General features: G+C 35.3%; 1 protein-coding gene across 2 annotated transcripts in view; it reads left to right on the top strand.

Annotated features, from left to right (window-relative positions):
* PIK3CB (phosphatidylinositol-4,5-bisphosphate 3-kinase catalytic subunit beta) overlaps positions 1–23,386 on the top strand; it is a 151,967-nt gene that overhangs the window by 119,754 nt on the left and 8,827 nt on the right. For both annotated transcript variants that reach the window (XM_081071899.1, XM_081071900.1), the window contains 8 exons: positions 281–402; positions 2,862–3,005; positions 4,233–4,332; positions 9,236–9,414; positions 10,255–10,364; positions 11,599–11,677; positions 21,599–21,766; positions 22,827–22,950. In XM_081071899.1, coding sequence (XP_080928025.1) covers positions 281–402; positions 2,862–3,005; positions 4,233–4,332; positions 9,236–9,414; positions 10,255–10,364; positions 11,599–11,677; positions 21,599–21,766; positions 22,827–22,950 — 1,026 coding nt within the window. The remainder of the gene's footprint in view (positions 1–280; positions 403–2,861; positions 3,006–4,232; positions 4,333–9,235; positions 9,415–10,254; positions 10,365–11,598; positions 11,678–21,598; positions 21,767–22,826; positions 22,951–23,386) is intronic.

Raw genomic sequence — 23,386 nt, forward strand, 5'->3', positions numbered from 1 at the left:
TAAAAATTAGTTAATGGCTAATGATTGTAGAATTCATTGTTCAGTGTACATTCTAAGCTAGTACTTAATAGCTTTTTTAACCTGCTTATCTATAGAATATTTCAGCTATAATTTAAGACAATTTTTATTAATCTGTATTACCAGGAATGGATTTTTGAGGCCTCTATAATTGCAAGTATGCTTCTCCTTTCTTTCGACCCCTCTTTACTACTATATGCCATGGAAAAATAGATTATTATTTTCCCCTATAATTTCTGAACCAGTTTCAATTTTTAAACAGCTTCAGGCGCTACTTCAGATTTGGCCTAAACTGCCTCCCCGGGAGGCCCTGGAACTTCTAGATTTCAACTATCCAGATCAGTATGTGCGGGAATATGCTGTGGGCTGCCTGCGACAGATGAGGTATCTCCTGAGTTGGCTTTCTGTGGGGCAAGGAATAACTTGCGGGTGGGTAGAAAAGATGATGAATGCTTGAATATCTCATAAGAAAGGAAAAGGCTAGGAATTATTCAGAGTTCAAAGCATTTGTTCCTTCCCTCCCTCCCTCTGTCTCTCTCACATTCTCACTTTCTCACATTTACTCTATAGGTATTGTAAAACAAAAACATACCGGGTCCGAGGTCCCCATCATCACCCTCAGGTTCCGTGATTCACTAGGAGGACTCACAGGACTCGGCATATAGTCAGATTCTTGGATGGTTTATTACAGCAAAAGGATACAGAGCAGAATTGGCAAAAGACAAAGATTCATGGGACAAAGTCTGGAGGAAACCAGGCAAAGTTTCTAAGGTTTCTTTCACTCTGCCTAGAACATACCAAAATTCTAGATTCCCAGAAGGAAAAGGGGTGTTCTGCATAAGCCATACTGTTTGCACAGTTTAGGCATTGTGAGCCATTCTTACCTGGTAGGGTGGTAGAAAGCCTTTTGAAATTTGTATTTCCAGATGCCAGCCAAGTGCCAGCCTTTTTAAAAAGATAGCAGTCAGGCCTGCTGTGTTAACTCTTTTTTTTGGTCTACCCGTAATTAATAAATGTAGATATTTTGTCATGATTATTAAAAACTTATTATTATTATTAAGCAAATAGCATTATAGTTAAAAATGATGTCCTCATAGTTTCCTTGCCCTAGTTTGATAGAAATAATCCTGGTTACGTCTTTTACTTTCCAGAGGCAACCATAATCATAAATTTGGTGTGTTTCTTTCTATACCACATTTTTCTGTTTTTACCACTTTTTATATCTATAAAAATACAGATACAAAATATTATACATTGAAAAGTCATACAAATGTACATTGGGCTGTATGTATTGTTTTACATTTTGCTTTTTAAAAAATTTAACATTAGGTTTTTGAGGTCAATCTTTCCCATTACATGTAAATGTAGTTTCCTTTTACTACAGTGTAATATTCTGTCATAGGGATATATCTTACTTATTCCATTCTTCGGTTGAGGAACATTTTAAGTTTTCTCCAGATTTGTCTGTTATAAACAATGCTGCAGTGAACATACTTGTACAGTCCCCTTTGGACAATACATGTGTGAGAATCTATGGGAGATAATTTGAAATGTTATTCAGACAGTCTCAGAAAATGGGCGTTTTCAGGTTTTCCCATTTTCTTTCTAGTCTCAGAAATGAGGGTTATACTGTATGGCTATTTGAAAAATAAATAAAAGTTCTCAGAAAATTATAAACACTATAATTCTTTTTCTTTTTAAAAGTGTATATGTTTTAAACCATGTGATAGCCCACAGAAATTACACAAACGCATGAGTAGTGGTCATTTTGGAGGAGTGAAATTAGATGTGTAAGGAAAGGGAATCCTTCTATTTCTTCCTTTCTATCTTTTACACTATTTATAGCTTTTATAATGGCCATTGATTTTATAATAAACTTTAGGATTGTTGGGTAGATAGTTTTAAAAAATGAGGCTCCCAGTTGCTCCTCAGTCTTAAGTTTTCATTAGGCCAAGTCAGATGTTTTTCTTAAATGTATTGATCCCCAGGAGGAGATGGCTGTGATCTGCATGTTCCATATATGTAATTCTGATGCATTTCTCTACGTTAAATGTATAGTTATAAGGTGTTTTTTTCTTGGTATCCAGTACCTTGGGCTTCAGTGCCAGATCTGCCTTAGACTACATTCTTAACCATTTATTGTCCAAGACTATCGTCAATGAGTAGTAGACTTGAGATTCGTATCTGACCCAGCTGCTGGAATTGCCTCTGATAGGAGTGTGTTTATGTGTGAATGGTTTGGAGACAGACACAAAATATAGAACTACTAACCTTCTGCTCAGTTAATGACAATATTATGTTATATTAATTAGTGAATCAATTCCCACTTACAAGTACACTCATTTCCTTATCTTTCAAACTATTTGCATTTAAGATTTTAATTATTCATTGGTTATGTGGGAGAAGGGCTATCTAGGGTTATCTTAACCCTAATCATAGGAAAGGAAAATAAATTGCTGGCATACTAATAGAATTTTTATTTTAAAAAATTGATTGGTTAACTAAGTATATAACTTTGAGCATGATCAGAAATCAGTACCTAATTTTATTGTAACTCTGGGCTGATTGTAAATATAATTGTCAATTATAGCAACCTAGCTAATTTAATAAAGATGCCCCATGTATCTGCTCTTTGCTCCCTTCCACTCTCCCTCCCGCCCATCTGAAATCCTCAGCTTTTCGTATGTTACTGTAATAGTGAAACAGTGACTGTAAGCATGCAACAAGCCTGACCCAAAAAAACCATTGTTTCAGTAAGTTAGTATTTGATAATTTGATAGGACGGGATCTTTTTCTGGCATGGGGTGTTGAGTGACTTACTGTGTCTTTTGGTTTTTTTTCAGTGATGAAGAACTCGCTCAATATCTTTTACAACTGGTGCAAGTTTTAAAATACGAGCCTTTTCTTGATTGTGCCCTCTCTAGATTCCTACTGGAGAGAGCACTTGCTAATCGGAGGATAGGGCAATTTCTATTTTGGCACCTTAGGTAAGTGTTTTATATTGCAGTTTGAGACTATCTTGTACTTGTTAATATAAACCAGTGTAATACAGGACATTTAGCAAAAACAGTGAGCTGCTTTAGTTGTTTCTGAGCCATCTGTAAGATTGATACTCTCTTGGTGTCTTCTATTTCTTGATTAACAAATCCTCAATTTTCAATTCAGATAAGTATCCCTCGATGCCTTCTTGATTTTTAACTGAAACTGATAATTAGTGTATTGCTGTTTTCCTATAAAGTGTATATATTTAAAGTAAATGTGTTAATGTGTTTAGACTCAAAACCAGACGTATTCCTTCCAAAAGGCTGTGGGTAGTAATATTATATCATTGCTTTTACAGAGTAAAGATTTTAAAGTTTTCCTATAACAGTAGCTTTATTTTCAACTTCTTTATTAACTAGGTCATTTTCAGAAATACATGAACCTATTTCACCAAATTTATGTAAACGTAAAATCAGGAAAGAGAGCTAAAAGTTCTTTAGTTTCCTATGAAAATTGTTGATTCCTCATTTCTGACTCTGTTCTGAGACATTTTTACTTTTTTCATCTGGACTTCAGAATATTGAAAGTAGTGATTATCAGGGAAAAAATAACTTTTCCTTTTAGGCTTAGCTTCTTAAGGAAAATAAGCTGTATAATATTTTATGGGGTATATTTCTGGATCTTGATTTTATTATTATTAATAGAGTTTTTTTCTTATTGTTAATTTGTATTCTTTGCTTATCCAGTTCAGTCTTCTTATTTTATACCTTTCAGGGAATAACAAAATAATGTATTCCATTTTCAAATGTGCACACCATTTTTTTAAATTAGTTTCAGGTGTGCACATCATTCTTTGAGAAAAAACTGAATAGAAGCCAATTGAGGGATTAGTCAGTTGTGTGACATGAGTCAGATCTTTGTGTTTCATTTTAATTGTCTCTAAATTGGAAATGTTAGCTTTTCAAAAAAGCAAATAAAGTGAGATGTGAAAATTTTGGATTTCTTGGAATAAAGAATTAACTAATTATGAAATCTCATATTTTTTTGAACTATAATGTTTAAAGAGTTGGAAAGTTGACCATACTACTAAAAATTTTTCGCAAGAGGATGTGTTCTTCCTTTCTTTAGTTGGCATCATAAGTCAATTTTATAATAGAATAAAGAAGTCAGTATTTTTATTTAGTGATCTGAAGTGTCTGACAAAATACCATAATATTATTAACTATCTTTAGGTCAGAAGTGCACATTCCTGCTGTCTCCGTACAATTTGGTGTCATCCTTGAAGCGTATTGCCGGGGAAGCGTAGGGCACATGAAAGTGCTTTCCAAGCAGGTTTGTTTTAATCTTCGTGTTCAATTTGCCACATGATATTTGATGAACTCTGTCATATGCTTTTACTGTCATTTCATTACTTCAGGCAGTTTTCAGTAACTGAACCTGATTAATTAAATCAAAATTCAAGTCAAAAAATGAAGTTTCAACAAACTTAGCAGAACATTAATTGAATGCTACCAGAAAAATTAGTCAAGATTCCTCATAGCATTTATAGTAATACCATGCCTTAAATTTTAATAGGAAATTCGTATTTAGATATGCTTAACAATGGGTTTGTTGGTGATGGTGACAACTATCACGAAATCTTTAGACCCTGTTTTTTCATATCCCTGAGTTACTCTTTCCATAGTATATTATTTATGATTCATATGCTCTGCCATTTGTTTTAGACTTAAGATATTTTGAAACCTAAATCCGTAGGTGTTACAGCTCTTAGAATTGAAAATCCTCAAGCTGCTTTTTCTATATATAGAAATTTTCTGAAATTATGATAGTCTCTCATAATCACTCATCTTTTTCCCTGACCCTCATTTTCTAATCATTGCACATGATGAGGTATTTGTGATACTAATAGGTCAGATATTATTGCTTACTCTATGTCAGGAGCCTCATTTGCCATGAAATGAGTTTCTTGATTAGAAGCAATGCTGCATGGCATACCGTGATGGTGGATAAGGTGTTCTGTAAGTCCCTAGATGATAGTTTTCGTAGAAGCATGGAGTGTAGGGAAGGCAGATCTGAATCCAGAATGTCTATTCCATTAAGAACAGAACACGTCCCCTTCCATAATTGAAGCAGATCAGTGTAATCAACCTGTCATCAGGTAGCTGGCTGGCCACCCTGGGTGAGTGGTGCTGCATCAGTGTTGGTCTCTGCTGCTGGCACATTGGGCACTCAGCATGGTCATAGCCAGGTGGGCTTTGGTGAGTGGAGGTCCATGTTGCTGACTCCATGCATAACCTCTGTCCCTGCCACCTTGATAGAGAAATTTCTTTAGGTCTAGAGTAGTTGCTACTTCTTAGTAGGTTCAGTCAGCATAATGTTATCAATGTAAGGGACCTGAGTGATGTCTTGAGCCCTAGAAGTTTCACTGAGTTAGAAGTCTTCCAGTTTTAGTTGGATTTATTTCCCACCCTCTGACATAAATATTTTTTAAGTCTAGAGTAGTTGCTATTTCTTAATAGGTTCAGTCAGCATAATGTTATCAATGTGATGAACCAAAGTGGTATCTTGCTGAAGGGAAAGGCAATCACGATCCCTGTGAACTAAATTATGACATTAGGGCTGAAGAGTTGATAAACCCATGAGGTAGGACGGCGAAAGTGTATTGTTGGCAAAGCCAACAATAGCAATTTAAGCAAACTGCTTCTGGTGGGTCTTTTTGACAGGTATGGAGATAAAAGTATTTGTCAGATCAATAGCTGCATACCAGGTACCAGAGGATGTGTTACTTTGCTCAAGCAATGAAACCATATCTGGTACACCACCTGGTTAATGTTAGGATAATCCTCTATAAATCTCTAAGATACATCTGTCTTCTGCACAGGCCAAATAGGCAAGCTGAGTGGGGATGAGTGGTGGAAATCACCACTCCTGCATATTTCAAGTCCTCGATGATGGCATTAATTTGTGCAATCACTCTGGGAATGCATTACAGCTTTTGGTTTACTGTTTTCTTAGGAAAGGCAGTTATAGTAACTTCCGCTTGGCCTTTCCCACCATAATAGCTCTCACTCCACGTGTCAGGGAACCAATGTGGAGATCCTGCCAACTGCTAAGTCTGTCTATTCCAATGATGCGTTCCAGAACTGGGGAAATAACCACTGGGTTATTTCAGTGGGTTCTGGGACCCACTGAGCCTACTGTGAGACAGCTCTGTGCAAAAACTCAATTTGCTACCTTGACTTCCATAAGCCTCCTACTTTGTCTGAAGGCCCTTAGTGACACTTTGGGTCTTTTGGAATTAGTGTCAGTTTAGAGTCCAGAGGTGTCCAGAAGTTCCTGATAGGTCTGATTATTTCCTTTTCCCTGATGTGCAGTTGCCGTGATAAAAGGCCATAAGTTCCTTTGGGGAAGCCAGGGAAAAATCATTTTCAGTCTGGTGTAGAATTCACAGGTGTCATTCGGTACTGATGAAAATATTGGGGCAATTATCAACTTCAGTGTGGCTAGGTCTATGGGTGCATGTTAGAGAAATGAGTCCTGAAGGTTTACTACTTAAATGTTTATTATTGTCAGTATAAATGTCAGACAATAAGCTGTATATGACTAGTAAGTATAGCAGGGTAGTTTCATCTAGCTGATACATTCTGAAATCAGTATATTCAGTCAACTTAGCCGAAATTTCCTCTAGTATTAAAAATTCTCTTCCAGTCTTTACTTTTTGGTACATTATTTTTCCCTCATGGCAAAGTCTCCCCTACCTTACTACCTTTTCTAACCTCTCTCTCATTTGAAGGCCATCTTTTTCTCCACTCATAACCTTCTACTCATTCTATACCTCTCTGCTGTCCCAACCTATTTTTATAATAGAGCCTTGTAGTAATTTTATTGCCAGAGGAACTCCTATAGGTTTTTATAGATGATTTTAATATTGATGATTTTAATGTTGATGATTTTTCATTCATGTTAAAACCAATTATATCTAGCCTATTAATGATGGTAATAATAGCTAACACTTATTCACCACTTATTATTATAGGCCATTTTTTCTTCACAAGAGTATGAGATTGATACTTTTTAAAAAAAAAAATAAATTTTATTGGGGAATATTGGGGAACAGTGTGTTTCTCCAGGGCCCATCAGCTCCAAGTCGTTGTCCTTCAGTCTAGTTGTGGAGGGCGCAGCTCAGCTCCAAGTCCAGTTGCCATTTTCAATCTGGTCGCAGGCGGTACAGCCCACCATCCTATGTGGGAATTGAACCAGCAACCTTATTGTTAAGAGCCCACGCTCTAACCAACTGGGCCATCCGGCCGCCCATGAAATAGATAATACTAATCCCTTTAATTTTAGTCTTCTTAAATCTATCTCATGCCTAGCAATGTGTCTTGTGTTTCATGGCTGCCATCCTAGTCCAATCCATTGTCCTCTCTCACCTGGGTGTCTTCCTTTACCTCCTAAATTGTGCCTTTTGTTTCCATTCTTGTCCCTCCCCCCAAACTCCCACCCCCATTCTCTACACAGCAGGTAAAGTGATCTTTTTAAAAAGTAGATGTATTATGTCATTTCCCTTTTTAAAATCTCTGCAGTAATTTTCATTGCATGGGGAATAAAATCCAAACTCTTTGTCAAAGTCTATAAGGCCATACTTGATGAAGTTTCTACTTCTTTGACTTCACTGATATGCTCAAACCACACTGGACATTTTCTTGGTTCTCTGGGAGCCTCAGTTTGACTTTTATAACAGCAGTCATGTGACTTGTGTGACCACACTATTCTTACTATTTTTCTTGACTGATGATTAGCAAGGAGAAGACTTTATCCTTTACATAGCAATTCTTGTTATCACTGTAAACCTATAAAAAGAAAAGGTGTTGAAACACTTAAAGTATATGACTTATGGTCATGTGGGTATTCAGGACACTGTCCAGGAAATGTATATCAACACAATTAGTGATGGGGCATGAAAATTCACAGTGTATAAATACGGAAGAAATTCAAATTTGAAATACTTTTAAAAGTTCCTATTTGCATAGCCCATTTTTTAGCTGGTTCCATTTTCACCAGTGTTTGTACAGCTCCTGAAATTGCTGAAAAATGGAGTGTCTGTGGTTTTGACAGATGACTGACTTGGCAAGCTTCAGTCCTCTCGATTTTATCATCAAGCTACATAGTATTTTCCCAGGTTCCTGTGAACAAACTCTCAGCCTGTCTGTAGAAACTGTATGCCTGAATTGATCTCCCTACAGATTCTTAGTGGTTTCCTTGCATAGAAGCAGAGTTCAAAAATGAAAATATGGTGTAAAATAAATCTGTTCGTAGAAATTCAAGCCATGGTGTTTATAACATTTGTTGTATACATATTTCATGTGCTTGTTATATACAACTTACACGTTGATGTAAATACTGTTTTTATCATTAGTTTCCAGTTTTAAGGCCATAACGATAAAATAAAATACTCCTTTTGATTTGTGGTTGGCCGAGGCTATCTTAAGGAATTTTACATAATATGACAGAAAGACCCTCAGTGATTAAACAATGAAGTTGTCTTTTAAACACAATGGTTTTGATTCAGTTGGCCATTGATGATTCACCTTGTACTACTTGGATGAGCTTTTTTTTTAATTTGCATATGTTTTAATATCCAGAGTTACCTCATTATAAAAAGAAGTAATTTAGACTGGGACAACAAATACTGTGTCTGTATTCTTATTTATCACACTAAAATCCATTTTAACTTATTATTAGTGGAAAAACAATATACTGAGAAGCTGTCATATAAGAGTGATGACAAGAAGTAGATAATACAGTTGAATGTCAGGAACCCCAGGGTTACTTGTATATAGATTTTACTCTTACACTATGGAGCTGGCCAACTGGAGTGGTTGAGATTAGTTGTGTTTCAAATTCTATTACTCAGTGAGCTGCAGAGTTCTGAGTAGTTTAAGTTTCATACTTATATTCTTAACCACCATCCATGTCTCTACTTTTTACTAATTTATAAGATTTCATTTAAGAAAAGGGTTAAAGTTTGAAAAATGGTGCTTTAAGTAACAAGTGATAAAAGTAAGTTTTTATTCTGTTGTTCTATCTAATATGTTTGTCATAAGCCAAGCACTGTTTGTACATTAGCTGGTGTGTGTGTAGTGGTTAGTGATTAATATGACCACATGATATTATAGTACTTTATGTTATTTTTAACCATAAATGAATTTTGATGGTGGGGAAACTTATTTTTCAGGTTGAAGCACTCAATAAGTTAAAAACTTTAAATAGTTTAATCAAACTGAATGCAATGAAGCTAAACAGAGCCAAAGGGAAAGAGGCCATGCACACTTGTTTAAAACAGAATGCTTATCGGGAAGCCCTGTCTGACTTGCAGTCACCTTTGAACCCATGTGTCATCCTCTCGGAACTCTAGTAAGTGACAGTCTGTGCTGTGCTCACTGAACCTCCCATCAAAATAGCAATAAAGAAAGGACTTCTGAGTGACTGTGTTGGGGGAGGAATAAGGCCAGCTCTTAGCTGCAGTATGTGGAATATAATTAAAGAAGGGAAATTTTGAAGTCCTCAAAGGTTATTCTTGTGTTCAGTAGGATATATGTCTACCAAATAAATTTGGCTGTGGGGTTAGTGAAAGTTATTACAAGTTAATTTCCTTTCAGTTATATGGAATTAAATTTGTTTTCTATTAGTAGTATCTAAGTGTTGAAAATCCTGTATAAGCAACATGTTGGCAACCATCATTTACTAATTAACTTATTTTTAAATTATTTACTAATTAACTTTCCTATTTCAAAATGAGATCTTGAATGAATTTAGAAAATTATTTCGCACTTTTTCATTCTCTACAGAAATAATGGAAAAATAATGTCTATTCATTATATCAGTATTCAAAATTGATCCCTTTTTAAATAATCAAGAATGAACTCTTAATCCTAATTTTAATCCAATGATATGTTCTGATAGTGACTATACAGAACAACATAAAGTTAAGGAAGAATAAGAAAGAAGAGGAATTTTAAATGTTGGTAGGGAGAAGGGCAAACAGGTTTTCAGTCAAGCTCATGTGGCATCACTACATGCCACCCAAGGCTGTCATCCTGGTTGCTTTTCTACCAAGAGGCAATGTTCTAGTCCTGACTTCTGTAGACTGGAACAGGGGAGGGGTTCTTTCAGACCTAGTGTATCACAGCAAAATTACAGTCTTGCCATTTCTTTACATTGAAGTGAGCTAATTTTCCCCGTGTTTGATTTCAGTGTTGAAAAGTGTAAATACATGGATTCTAAAATGAAGCCTTTGTGGCTGGTGTACAACAACAAGATGTTTGGTGAAGATTCAGTTGGAGTGATTTTTAAAAATGGTGATGGTATGTACTGAAGGTTTTCCCGTACTGAATTCCTTAGTAGTTTTTCATTTGTTCTCAGTTTGCTTTATCTGAAAGGCGTTGTGTAAATTTATAACAGATGGCAGCCAAAAGAGGTAGCTATCAGTAATTATAAGTTGGAATTCGGCGTGTCCTAAATCCCTTTTTCCTCCTTTTGGAAATTGACTTCTGCAGCATACTTACATACATAGTTCTAATAAATTTTCTCTATTTTCCTACAAAATACAAAGTCTGTCTATTTCTTTGGTAAAAAGCTTGTGACATAACAACAGAATATTTTAAGTAATACGATTCATACATCTTGTTTCAGTGATGCCAATTTAATATTTCTTCCATAGTTTTGTATTTTAATTAAACTATCTTACTGACACATACTTTAAGAAATGCCTCTGAAGTAATCACACCAATCAGAACGCAGTCAAGACTGCTACCACTTGTTAGTCGTGTGACTACAGGCAAGTCACACAAAATTAATTGAGCTTCAGGGTCTTCATGTCCGTGAAAATTATATTGTCTATATGGTGATTATTAAATTATTAATACTTTGATAATTATTAATTGTGAAATTATTAAATTATTATAATCTAATAATTCCTGTTATTAAAGGGAATTAATTGAGATAAAATAAGTAAATGTGATTACAATAATATGTGCTTACAACTATTTTTAAAAGAACTTGTAGTATTTTGCCAGACATTTAACACCACGTGATCATACATGAATGTCATTATGTGGAAGTCATTGCTTTCACAGCCTGTTACTTGAAAATTATGCTTGGACATCATAAGTAAAATCCACTGTTGTTATTTTATGAACCCATTGTGCAATTACTACTTACGTGATTCTTAAGAACTTCCTGTGCATCCCTATAAGTAAACAAGAAGGAAAAAAATTAACAATGTGGATGCTGTAATACAACATTACTGTGTTATAATAGTAATATAGCATTCATACAATTAGTATAGTACCTAACACACGGTAAACAGTTAAAAATATTTTTATACTTAATTTCTGAAATAGTGTTACAGGGACATGCTAACCAACAAATCTAATATTTAACATAATGAATGTGGTCAGCATTAAAATATTGGGGAAGAAATTAGCACAGCATTTGTCAGTGGTTTTAGTTAATTCTGGCTGAATTAGCTAATCTTGAATTAATGTTAGTAGTCATAAAATGGAAAACATTTAATAAAGCACCGTTTTTTCCCCTTAGATTTACGACAGGATATGTTGACACTCCAAATGCTGCGCTTGATGGATTTACTGTGGAAAGAAGCTGGTCTGGATCTTCGGTAAGATTTGTAGTGAATTATTTTTGTCTCATGTTGTACTCTTTCCACAGCAAAATTTTAAAAAACTCGTTGCTGAGTCCTTCCCTCCTGCTATAATTTTTTAGAGTGATACTTATATAGCATTTTACAGTTTATGGTTTACTCTTAAATACAGTATCTTATTCAAACTTCATCATGTGAAACACCGTACATGTGATGGTGATAGCAGAAAGAAGGAATAGGTTTGACCTTCAGTAAAGAACTTGTAGTAAGCTATGGTCCTCAAGCTATGGTTTTGAAGTTGCTCTCCGGGAGGACGCACTGATGGTCATGGGAGTGACAAGGCCAGAGAAAGGACTGCCCCTAATCTTACTTAGCCTAGTAACATTGATTCCTTTGCTTCCCAAGAAGGAGGAGTTTAGGGAGGCTCTTAGGGCTTTTAGCTTGCCACCATTATTAGGAGTAGACAGCGAAAAAGAAAGGTTTATGGCAACAGAAAAAAAGGAAACAGATATTAAAAGTTTAATTATTATCAAATCTTCTAAGGTAAAGAGAAGATGAAGATAATTGCAAATAAAATGTTGATAATATTTATATAAAAATATAAGATTTAAATGTCAACAAATTGAAAGTCCAGCCTCATACTGGGCCATTATATTCATAATGAACACGATGGGAGATAATAATCCTAAATATTTAAAGAGCTCATAAAAATAAATATGTGGGAAAATGTGAAAAGGCTGTTCATACAAGATATAAAATAAACTAATAATTATACACTGTCAGTTCCAATGTAAAAGTACAACTTATAAGAACAATTGGATAGCATTGATTTCCTAGCAAAGAGTTTGTTAATTGATAATCTAGGACACTATTAGAACAAAAAAAAGTAAGTATTTTGATATGCCATTGTAAATTAATATGAACATCTCTGTAGCAAGTTTATTTATACAAGTTTATTTACACAATATTTCCAGAATTTACTTTAAAATTAGAGACATGGACAGATTCATGCACAAAGAGATTCATCCATGCTTTATTTACAATTTTAAAAATTGGGCCCCCCTTTTGAACATTTGCTCAATAGTAGAATAAGGGTTTAAAAAAGTATTAGCTATTCCATATGACCAAATGTGTTAGATATTTTAAAGTAATAGTTTACAGAGACTTTCTAACAATTTGGAGAAAGTGCTTTTTCTATTCATTTCTATTATCAAATGAAATAAGTGTGATGCAAAAGTATTTTTATAAAATATTTCTGCTATGTTAAAAATTCACTGAACAATGATACACTGAAATGTTGACAGAAACTGAAATGGTAATAGTCATTTCTGAATGGTGGGATTAAAGGTGATTCCCCCTACTGCCTCCAAACACACCTTGTGTACCTGTTTCTCTAGTTTTCTATAATGGGCATCTCCTTTAATCAAGGAGAAAAAAACATTAAGCAGGCTATAATACAGATCCATACAGTTTTTAAACTTTGTTTATTCTAGTTAATGATGATTAACTTCATCATTTATCTAATTCTTTATATATTTTTTTACATTGTCGACTGTTTCAAACATGAAAGTATAAAAGGTAATTTACAGCAATTTTTATGTTCTAATGTTCAGATTTAATAAACATTACGTAATTGAATGTCAGATGTTAGCATGTTTCCATATTTTATTTTTTTAAACAAGGAATGAAACATACAGATAAAGTTAATGCATTCTTATCCTATTTTCCTTACTCATGTCTCAGAATTAACCATTATTCTAAACCTGTAATACATATTTTAGTACTTTATATATTATGAATCCATTGTATGTTTTAAACTTTACATAGATGTCATCATATTACATATAACTTTTGCAGTTTACGTTTTTCTCACTTTTTTGGGGTTATAAAGTTAAATATGCGGAGTTCTAATGTATTATTTTTTATCTACGAATGCTTTAAATAAATATAAAAATTTATCTATTCCCCTGTTACTAGCTATTTGTGTCCATCCTCATCCCCCCCGCCCCCCACCACCAATGCCCTGTAGTTTAAGCACTTCTAAATCTCTGTTCACACATGGAAGAGTCCTTTAGTTTATATAGCCAGAAATGGAATTGCAGAGTTATAAGGCAAGTGTATTTTCAACTTTACAACCATTGCCCAAATGCCTTCCAAAATGGTTGTACCAGTGTTATATTTCCACCCAGAAATATCGCCTTGCCCTTGTTAATTTTTTTTACAAATCTAATGGATATAGCATGGCTTCTTACAGAATTTTAATTTGCATTTCTTTTATTAGTAGTTTGGGTGAGTATGTGTTTCAGTGTTTATAAGTAATTGTGTTTTCTCTGCTATAAATTACCTAGGTTCCTTTAAGTTTATGCTTTTTGTTACATTATTTTTAAAAAATCCTTTTGTGTACAGTTATCTTAAAGATACTCTCTTTTATTAATATTAATTGGGGTGACATTGGTTAATAACATTATGTAAGTTTCAAGAGTACAATTCTGTAATACATCATCTGTATATTGCATTGTGTGCTTACCACCCAGAGTCTGGTATCCTTCTGTAACCATATATTTGACCCCTCTTTGTCCTCCCTGCCCCAAGATCTAACTTGTGTAAAGCCTCAAAGTTCACAGGAGGTGAGAGTTAGGGCTTTCAAGTTCTCTCTAGTGCCTGTATGTAGCATGGGCACACATACAACCCTTTCCAAGTACATGGCCTTTTAGAGTCCTATGAATGTGTTGGAGTTTTTCACTGTCTCCTGTGTTCATATCATTCCCTGGCTTTTCCTTTTAAGCTTTTTGGTTAATTAGCCTATTGTTTTCCCCAACAATTATTTATCCCTTAAACAATGGATTCTAATTGTTTTGGGGACACCCCCCCAAGTAAAAGGCAGTTCACATTAGGTGAGGTCTGAGTAAAGTCAAAGAAACCATTGTGAATGGGATCTTCCTGGGAAGCACTAGAGAGTTCAGAGAATGACAATTCTGTAGAGATGGGGCTTTGAAGAATCTCCAACTCCATTTTGCCCCCTCTAGTGGCTACCAGGTTGCTGTTTTCACCATGATTGTGGGCTGTTAATTGTCAAGTCTACTGTAGAACTGAGAAGGGTGGAGGGATTTGAATAGGTTATAGTAAAGCACAACTGAGTTTCAGCTGTTTTCTTCAATAAACACTCCCAGATTGCAGGAAGCCTTTCTTGTATTTTTCCATATTACTGAAATAGTTGATTCTGACAATTTTTTTAACCAGTGTTCTTAATTGCTTTTCTGGAAAAGTGGACTTTCAAAGGTCCTTAACTCCCTGTTCTTGCTGACCGGGTTATAGAATTTTAAAAATCTAAGTTGACAGCTGCTTTCTTCCCTTAGAAACCTTGAAGACGTTATTTCATTTAATCTGACCTCTGTTGTTTTTTTTACAGATCTGTCAATCTAAATAATCTTTTTTTTTTTTTTTTTACCACATTGTAGAAAAAAATTCTTTTTGCCTTTGGTTTCTGCAGTTTTACTCCAGTTTGTGTGTGGGTTTCTTTTTATGTGTTTGTGCTTCCCCATTCTCACTGTATCTTTTCAAATAAATTCACATCTTTTAGTTTCTACAAAAATGTACCCTTATTCTTTAACATTGCAGTTTTCCCACTCTGTCTCTCCTATAGTTTTAATAGATGTGTGTCACACTTTCTTGGTCTGTCCTGCATGTCTCTTAACCTATCTATCCTATTTCTCACCTTTTTATCTTTATGTGACATTCTTTGTAGTTTCTTTAATTCTCCCAATTCACTAATTATCACTTCGTTGTCTATTTTTTGTGTGTATTCAATGTAGTGTGTATATTTCAATGACTATTTTTGTATAGGAGTTGTATTTGATTTTGTATGCCTGATCTTTGTTTAATATTATACTTTTCTTATACTTTCTTTTCTTTTTCATGTCTTTCATCCTTTTAGAGTCTCTTTCATATTGTTCTGGTTTATCTTGGGGTGCCACCTTTTCACTTATCTGCTTAATCTTATTTCCTTATGTAGTTAATAATATTAGGTTTAGAATTCATTATTGGTGGGATTGTATTTTTTATGAGGGTACTTTACTCTTTAGGATGTGAAAGTATCCCCCCTAAATGAGTTTGTGTTTAGTTTGTGCTGTTTCCCAAAGTTTTTAAACGCCATCAACCAGTTTTTATGTTAACTTTTTGCCTTTAGGCTCTCATACCTTATAGGTAGTTTATATTTGGATCTCATGAGAATGTGGGAAGGCGTCAGCTTTAGCACTTCCATGTGACTTTTTTTATTGCCCACACGGTGCCCAGGGTAGATGACAGACTTTCTTGCCACATCCTCTAGTCAGTGAACAGACATTTTGTGGTTCTCTTTTCATACACTTGACAGCTCTCTCAGAGCCTCCACTTTGTGTAGGATCTCAGATCCAGGTCATGCCTCATGGGCCCAGGACCATGCCTCTTTTCTCATGGGCATTAAAATGGCAACCAAGTCAGTAACTTCCTAAACCACTATGAATAATCTCTGCATTTTGGGATTTAGAGGTCTCCTTTTCTTTCTTTATTAAAGTTAACTATTTATAAAACTGTTTTGTCTTTACCTGTCATTATGTTTCAGTGTCTACAGCAACTTAGTCCACAAGGTGGCTAGAAACAGTTGTGATTAACATTGGCCCTGCAAGATCAGAAGCATTTCTTGATTAAGTTTGAATTATGTTCTCGTTATATTTTAATTGTTTATTGACTGAACAAGGCATTGTATTAGGCTCTTCATGTATGTAATATCATGTAATCTTCACAACTCTATGAAGTTGTGTTATTCTTTTTTAGCAGATGAGAAAATTAAGGTTCAAAGGATTTTAAACAATTTGTCAAAGGTTACAAAAATATTAAGTGGCAGAGCCAGATTCAAATCCAGCTCTGTCAGACTCTACGCTTGATGTCTTTCTATTATTTTATCAATTTAAATGAGAAAACAGTCATGGCAAGACATCTTGTAAATGCTTTGTTTATTATCAGTGTTCTGGTGCCTAAAATGTGTGATTTTTTTATTTACCTTCCCCCCCCCCCTTTTTTTTTAAAGAAAGCATTTTCTAGTCTTAGATCCTTCCAGGGTAAACTTGCAGTGCTGTTGAAATAGAAAGAACAGTTTGCTATGGGTGTTGTTCCTTCCATGGGTCCCATAGATGTGATTGGAATAAGAAAGAGAGATTATAGTTTATCTGAAAAGGACCATTTGAGCACCAGAAATGATAGTGTTTTTCTTTTAAGTTAGGGGGAATTTCTAACACAGCTGTGTAAAAATGGAATTAGTAGTTTTGAATAGGTAGCAAGTGTTTTGGTCAACCACTGATAAGAAATGCTGCATAGATAAGAGGAATGAGTGATTGTGAGAAACTCCCTAAGGAATATAAACCCAGAGGGATATGAGCTGGCTTTTTTTTTGTAAATGAAGTTTTATTGGCACACAGCTACCACCCATTTGTTTCCATATTGTCTATGTCCACTTTATGCTATTAACTGCAAAATTGAGTAGTGACCTAGCCTCGAGCACCTAAGATATTTAGTATCTGGCTCATTCCAGCAAAAATTTACAGACCTCTCTGAAAAAAGTAAACCCCGACAAAAATGTTTTTACTTGAGTTATACCATAAAAAATGGGGGAAACTTGTCAAGCTGAGGCTAGTAACTCACTGACTCTTTCCAGGGTAATTACATAAACTACACCATGGTCTCCTTTAGTTAGGAACAGATTCAGGCCATATAATGAGTGTTCTGTAGTTATAAAAGGCCGAGCTAGAGAGACTTTGCCCTTAGTTCCATCAGCATAATTGAAAACCCCAACCAAGTTCTTTTCTCCTAATTTTGATTTTACATTCTATTCAAATGTAAAGCACATTTAGCCTCAAGTGGAGTTCATCGTGACCTCAGGCAAAGGGAGGCAGCCACATGTGAGAGTGCTAGAAATAAACCTGGTGTCTGTCTGATGAGAAGCAATGTGTGTCTAACGTTAAAGAAAAAGGAACTTGTCTGTCTAGTGAGATCTTTGTTGACTTTTTGTACTCTGACCCCATGTCTAAAAAAATATGCAGGACTTTAATTCTTTTGAGTTCATTTTCAAACTAATACCTTTTTCTCACCAAACATTTTTTACTATTTCTATAAATATATGTGCTCCAGTGTTCCTATTGTGTTTGTTTTTCTTTTGGCCAGCTGTTCAGGTTAAACTGGGTCACGTAGCACACACTTTTAAGTTCAATCTGAAATCTAATGTACCTTGTATACGTGACTACTTCGATCAGAATATTTTAGTACCTGGAATAGTGCCGTTTTAGCATGAATGAAAGTGCATATTTATCATTTTCATGTTTTCCTGATGTCTCAAAATACTCTTGGCATCTTCATTCCAAATTAAAACATTTGTAATCTATCAATATGTTAGAACACCCCGACCTTCTTTGGTCAACAAATAATATAGGCTGTTAGCCTTTTCTGTCAGGTCTGATATGCTTCTACATTTAAATCTTTCTGGCCTTTGGTAGAGTTGACAGTTCTCTACCCTTCCCCATAAATACATGTGACATTAAATTTTGGACAGTTGTCTTTATTGTGACTTTACAGCTGAGTTGCACTAATGTGGTTTACTTACCTTTTAAGAGAGCTACACAGCAGTTCTTTAATGAAACTGGTATCAGTAGTCTCAGAAGGATGAAGGAAGAAGATGGAAGTACCATGTTTCCCCAAAAACAAGACCTAGTCGAACAATCAGCTCTAATGCGTCTTTTGGAGCAAAAATTAACATAAGACACAGCATTCTATTTATTATATTATATTACGTTATATTTACATTGCATTACATTACATTATATTACATTACATTGTATTATAGACCGGGTCTTATATTAATTTTTGCTCCAAAAGACGCATTAGAGCTGATTGTCCGGCGAGGTCTTGTTTTTGGGGAAACACAGTAATGCAGTCATTAGGTAAAGGTGTTACGCTTTCCTCCTCTGGAGGCAGTGGGCTAAAGGTACCACTCAGACTTGGATTGATGTGTCAGAGTCAAGGTCAGAGAAAACTTTCCACATATCCATTGAGAGCTGGTTTATCGAGCTGCCTCCCCACTGTAGGATTTATTTCATTTTTTAATTTTTGCTTTAGTGGAAAGGTAACAAATTACTTCTTGGGTCAGAGAGTTTGAGAAAGGAAGGTAAACATTACTAATTGTTTTCATGGCCTTTATAAGAAGTGTAGAAGTTGAGTGCAAAGGGGGCCATGTAAGATGGTCAGGGTTTGTCCCCAGTTTGACTTCTGTCAAACTGTCTCTCTGACAAGAATGTTTTTTCCTTCCCATTGTGAGTGTTCCATCCTCAAGGCACTGAATGCTTTCATCGTTGCCAGCTTTTGAAGAGGAAGTTGTTGGACTTTTGCCCAGTTTAGGCTGCAAGTGGGGTGGGAGGAGAAGCAGGAAAGTGAGCCAAAGTGCACTTTAATTGGGCAGTGTTTACTTCACATGTGTTGTGTCACGATAAGGATAGGGGTGTTGGTAAAAATCTTTTCATACTCCGTAACTACCTTACTGAGGGGTAAATTTCTAAAACGAGAAATAAATTAATAATGTAGATGTAAAGCAGTCTATTGGTGTATCAAGCATGTAGTTTGGTAATTGTGCTCCTTATTGTGCACAATTATTGTGCAACCTTATTTTGCTAGAACTAGGAAAGTGCTTAAAGAGGCACAAACTGGTTGAATTGTTGGTTGCAAGGGAATTCAGTAACTACTTAATAAAACTCTCCTCTTTCATCTGATTGTTACATGCACTAACACACACATACATTCATTCCCCTATTTCTCTTTTTCTCTCTCTCACAGTCCTTCAAAGGCTTTTACAGTGCTTTTAAAGAATGACAGATGTCTTCACATGACCTATAGAGCCCTGCGTAGTCTTTCCAACACTGATTGTTTCTTGTCTTCACCTTGCTTTTATGCTCCCCTTGCATTCTCCTCCAGCCATGCGGACCTTCCTCCTCACAGAGATCTTAACTCTTGACTTGTTCTCATGGCACCTCTCATTCATACAAAGATCACATGTAGTAAGTACATTGTGCATTGTTTCAGTGAGAAGCTGGTATTTTTGCTCATGTCTGGATCACTAGCAGCTAATGCTTGTCACAGCTGCACACAAATATTTGTTGAATCCATGAATTCCATCTATTTTCGGTAGTTACCGGACTTTTATTTGAACTTTCCAAGGTAATTCATTTCGTTTTGGAGTTACTCTAATGATAATACAGTTTTTAAAAAACTGGAGAAAATGTTTACAACCAAAATGAGAAAAGGATATTATTAATATATAAAGAACTCATATAAATCACTAAGGAAGATGTTCAAAACCCTAATAAGTAGGCAAAGGATGCAAGTAGCTAATTCACAAAAGAAATTCTTAAAATGGCTAAGAGAGATCTGAGAAAAGTTTTATTTTTACTAGGCATCATATAAATGCAAATCAAAGCAAAATACTACCTATCAATTTGGCAAAAATAATTTTGCGCAAGAAGCAGCCTGAGAGGCTTCTTATATTGTTCAGTGATACTGGAGACGGTGTTAGGTTAAAAGGATAATTTTAGAGCCACAAAGACATAGTTCTAAGTGTTGGATCTTCCACTTAGTTAAATAAATGACTTTGCAAATTACTTACGTTTCTCCTTTGTAAAATTGAGAACTTTTAGGGATTTTGTTATTAAATTTGTTTGTTCATTCACAAATGCTTATTGAGTGACTGCTTTGTGCCAGGCACATTCTCGGGCACTGAGGATACAGCAATGAACAAAAACATCCCTACCTGATGGAACTTTCATCCTAACAGTGGAGACCGACAATAAACAAATAAATAAATAAAATGTACAGGATGTTGGATAGTGTTGAGGGTTATAAAGGAAAATAAAGCAGGGAAGAGATAGCAAGTATTGTGTCACAGATAGTGTTGCTATTTTAAATAGGATGATCTGGGAATTTCTCACTGAGAAGGTGACATTTCAGCAAAGATTTCCAAAAGGTAGGGAAGTAAGCCATGTAAATATCTTGAGGAAGAACGTTCCAGGCAGAGAAAATAACACTTAATAAAGGAATGAGGACGTATTGTGCCTGATATGTTTGAGGAATAGTAGGGAAGCCAGTACAGTAGCACCAGCGTAAACAAGGGAAGGATCCTAGGAGAGGTGAAGGGGGAGTAAATGCCTTGTGAGTTCTGGCAAGTATATTATTGGCTTTCACTGTAAGGTGGGAAGCCACTGCAGACATTTCGATCAGGAAAGTGACATAATATCAGTATATTTTAAATGGATTATGTTGTTGTTGCATCTAGAACAGACTGTGATATGGAAGCACGGAAATTAATTAGAAAATTTGAATAATTGAATACGGGTTGATGGACTAGGGTGGTAGCAGAAGGAAGGGTAGAGGCTGAGAAATACTTAGACTCTGTATTCATAGTCAAAGTAGGTCAAAGATGACCTTATGGTTGTGGGCTTGAATACTTGGAAGGATGGCATTGCCATTCACCAAGGTAATGTAAAGTGCTTAGCCTGCTATATGTTTCCTGTTAATGCTTCATAAAGGGTGATTCCCTTCCCCAAATTTAGAGTAAAAATGAAAGATTTTTCTTTTATCTGATGTGCTTCTGTCTACCTACCCAAACAGACTTGTTCACCAGAATAACTAGGTACCAAATTATGCATTTAGCTGGCACATGGAAATTCTAATAAGTTACTCTATCTGTTGGCCAAGAGATTTACTTCCTAACTGAAGGTAGAACTCATATTTTTCCATATGACAATAATAACAATAATGCCAAGGGTATCAATAGTAATCAAATGTTTTTAGAAATCAGAGAAAAATAATCTGTTAGTGTTTCATTTAATGGATAATATACACTTGTGCCCATTTTTTTCCTTTCAGGATGTTGCCTTATGGCTGTTTAGCCACAGGAGATCGCTCTGGCCTTATTGAAGTTGTGAGCACATCTGAAACAATTGCTGACATTCAGCTGAACAGTAGCAACGTGGCTGCTGCAGCAGCCTTCAATAAAGATGCCCTTCTGAACTGGCTTAAAGAATACAATTCTGGGTTTGTTTGTTTGTTTGGTTTGGTTATTGTTTTCCTGAACAAACAGCCAAATATAACTGTCCTCCCAATTAGAATTATCGTATCCTAGAGGAGATACTAGTGTCATTTATTGCTTCATTTCAGGTTAGATCAAAATGACAAATAGGCCTACCTAAAGTCTTACAAATGATTGGTGTTGATCTTCATCTAGATCAAATTTCAGAGCCTTGCAAACCTGCAATTAAATGCAAATTAAATGCAAATCTAAGAATTTAAGTATTTTTAAAATAGCATATAGGTTTTTGCATAAAGGCATTCATTTCTATAATTATGTGAATGTGTGAACCTGGGTTCTTAGTAGTTTTTTATAATGGAAGTAAATGAGTTTGAAGACTGTGATGACTTCAGACTGAAAAATAAAGTGCTTGGAATTGTGTTTTTTATGGTTATTGTGTTGGAAAAGCCCTAATACATAAGAAATTAAGGAATTTCACAATGAGGGGAAAACACTAAATATTTTTGGCTAATGACTTCAAATTCAGACATAAATTTTATCATTGTCAAATTCCAAGGACTTGTATGTGAGAATCAGTTTCCAAATTTTTATCTTAGGGCCTTGTCTCTAATAGGTTTGTATTATTCACTTCTAATTTAAGTCAGTGACTTGAATGGTTGGAAATGCAATACTTGAGTCTTAAATACAGAATTCTAGCCTTATGTCAAAACCAACCAAAATATTCCAAGGCCCCAGGATTATCCAGCAAAACTAATGGTCTCCTCTCATTTCTATGTATATGAACCTATCCCATCCCCACTGAAACATGACCCCCAGGACACAGCAATTTGAATGGCTGAGGTCCAGTTACCTGATGTCTTTGAGCCAGTCTATTCACTCCTCTCTGCCCTGTTCCTGTGAATTCTCATTCTCTTGGCTGACCCAATATGATCTGCTCTTAACATTTCTGTCAGCTCCATATTGCAGTTCTCACATTTAAAAAGGAAACGGGAGTGTGGATTTGTTCTCAGCTCACACATTTGCAGGCTGAAAACCGTTGTTGTTTCTATTTTTTCTCTTATTCAGGGATGACCTGGACCGAGCCATTGAGGAGTTTACCCTGTCCTGTGCCGGCTACTGTGTAGCTTCTTATGTCCTTGGGATTGGTGACAGACATAGTGACAACATCATGGTAAAAAAAAATGGCCAGGTGAGCTGTTCCCCAGAGTCTTCCAAGGGCCCCAGTGATGCTTACTTAGGTACAGCACAATCTCTTACGAAACTCAGGCAGGTTCTTTAGTGATTCTCGGAGTCACGTGATTGTCTTTACTTTTATTTCCCACCCCTCGTTTCACTTACTATGTGCTTCATATATTCATTGGTTTGTTTCCTTAAAGTTAGGTGATAAGAATTTATTTAAATATTTTTTAAAATATTGTGATTATTTAAGTGACCTATTTTTTCAGTATAAGAAATTATGTTTTGGCACAAACAAAAGTCCTGGACCAGATGACCTCATAGGTAAATTTTACCAAACATTCAAAGAAGAATGAACACTTATCCTTCTCAAGTTATTCCAAAAAATTAAGAGAATGGAAGGCTCCCAACCTTATTTTATTTATTTATTTAATTTTTTAATAAATTTT

Source organism: Rhinolophus hipposideros (genome assembly GCF_964194185.1).
Source record: "Rhinolophus hipposideros genome assembly, chromosome: 14".
NCBI classification, from domain to species: domain Eukaryota; kingdom Metazoa; phylum Chordata; class Mammalia; order Chiroptera; family Rhinolophidae; genus Rhinolophus; species Rhinolophus hipposideros.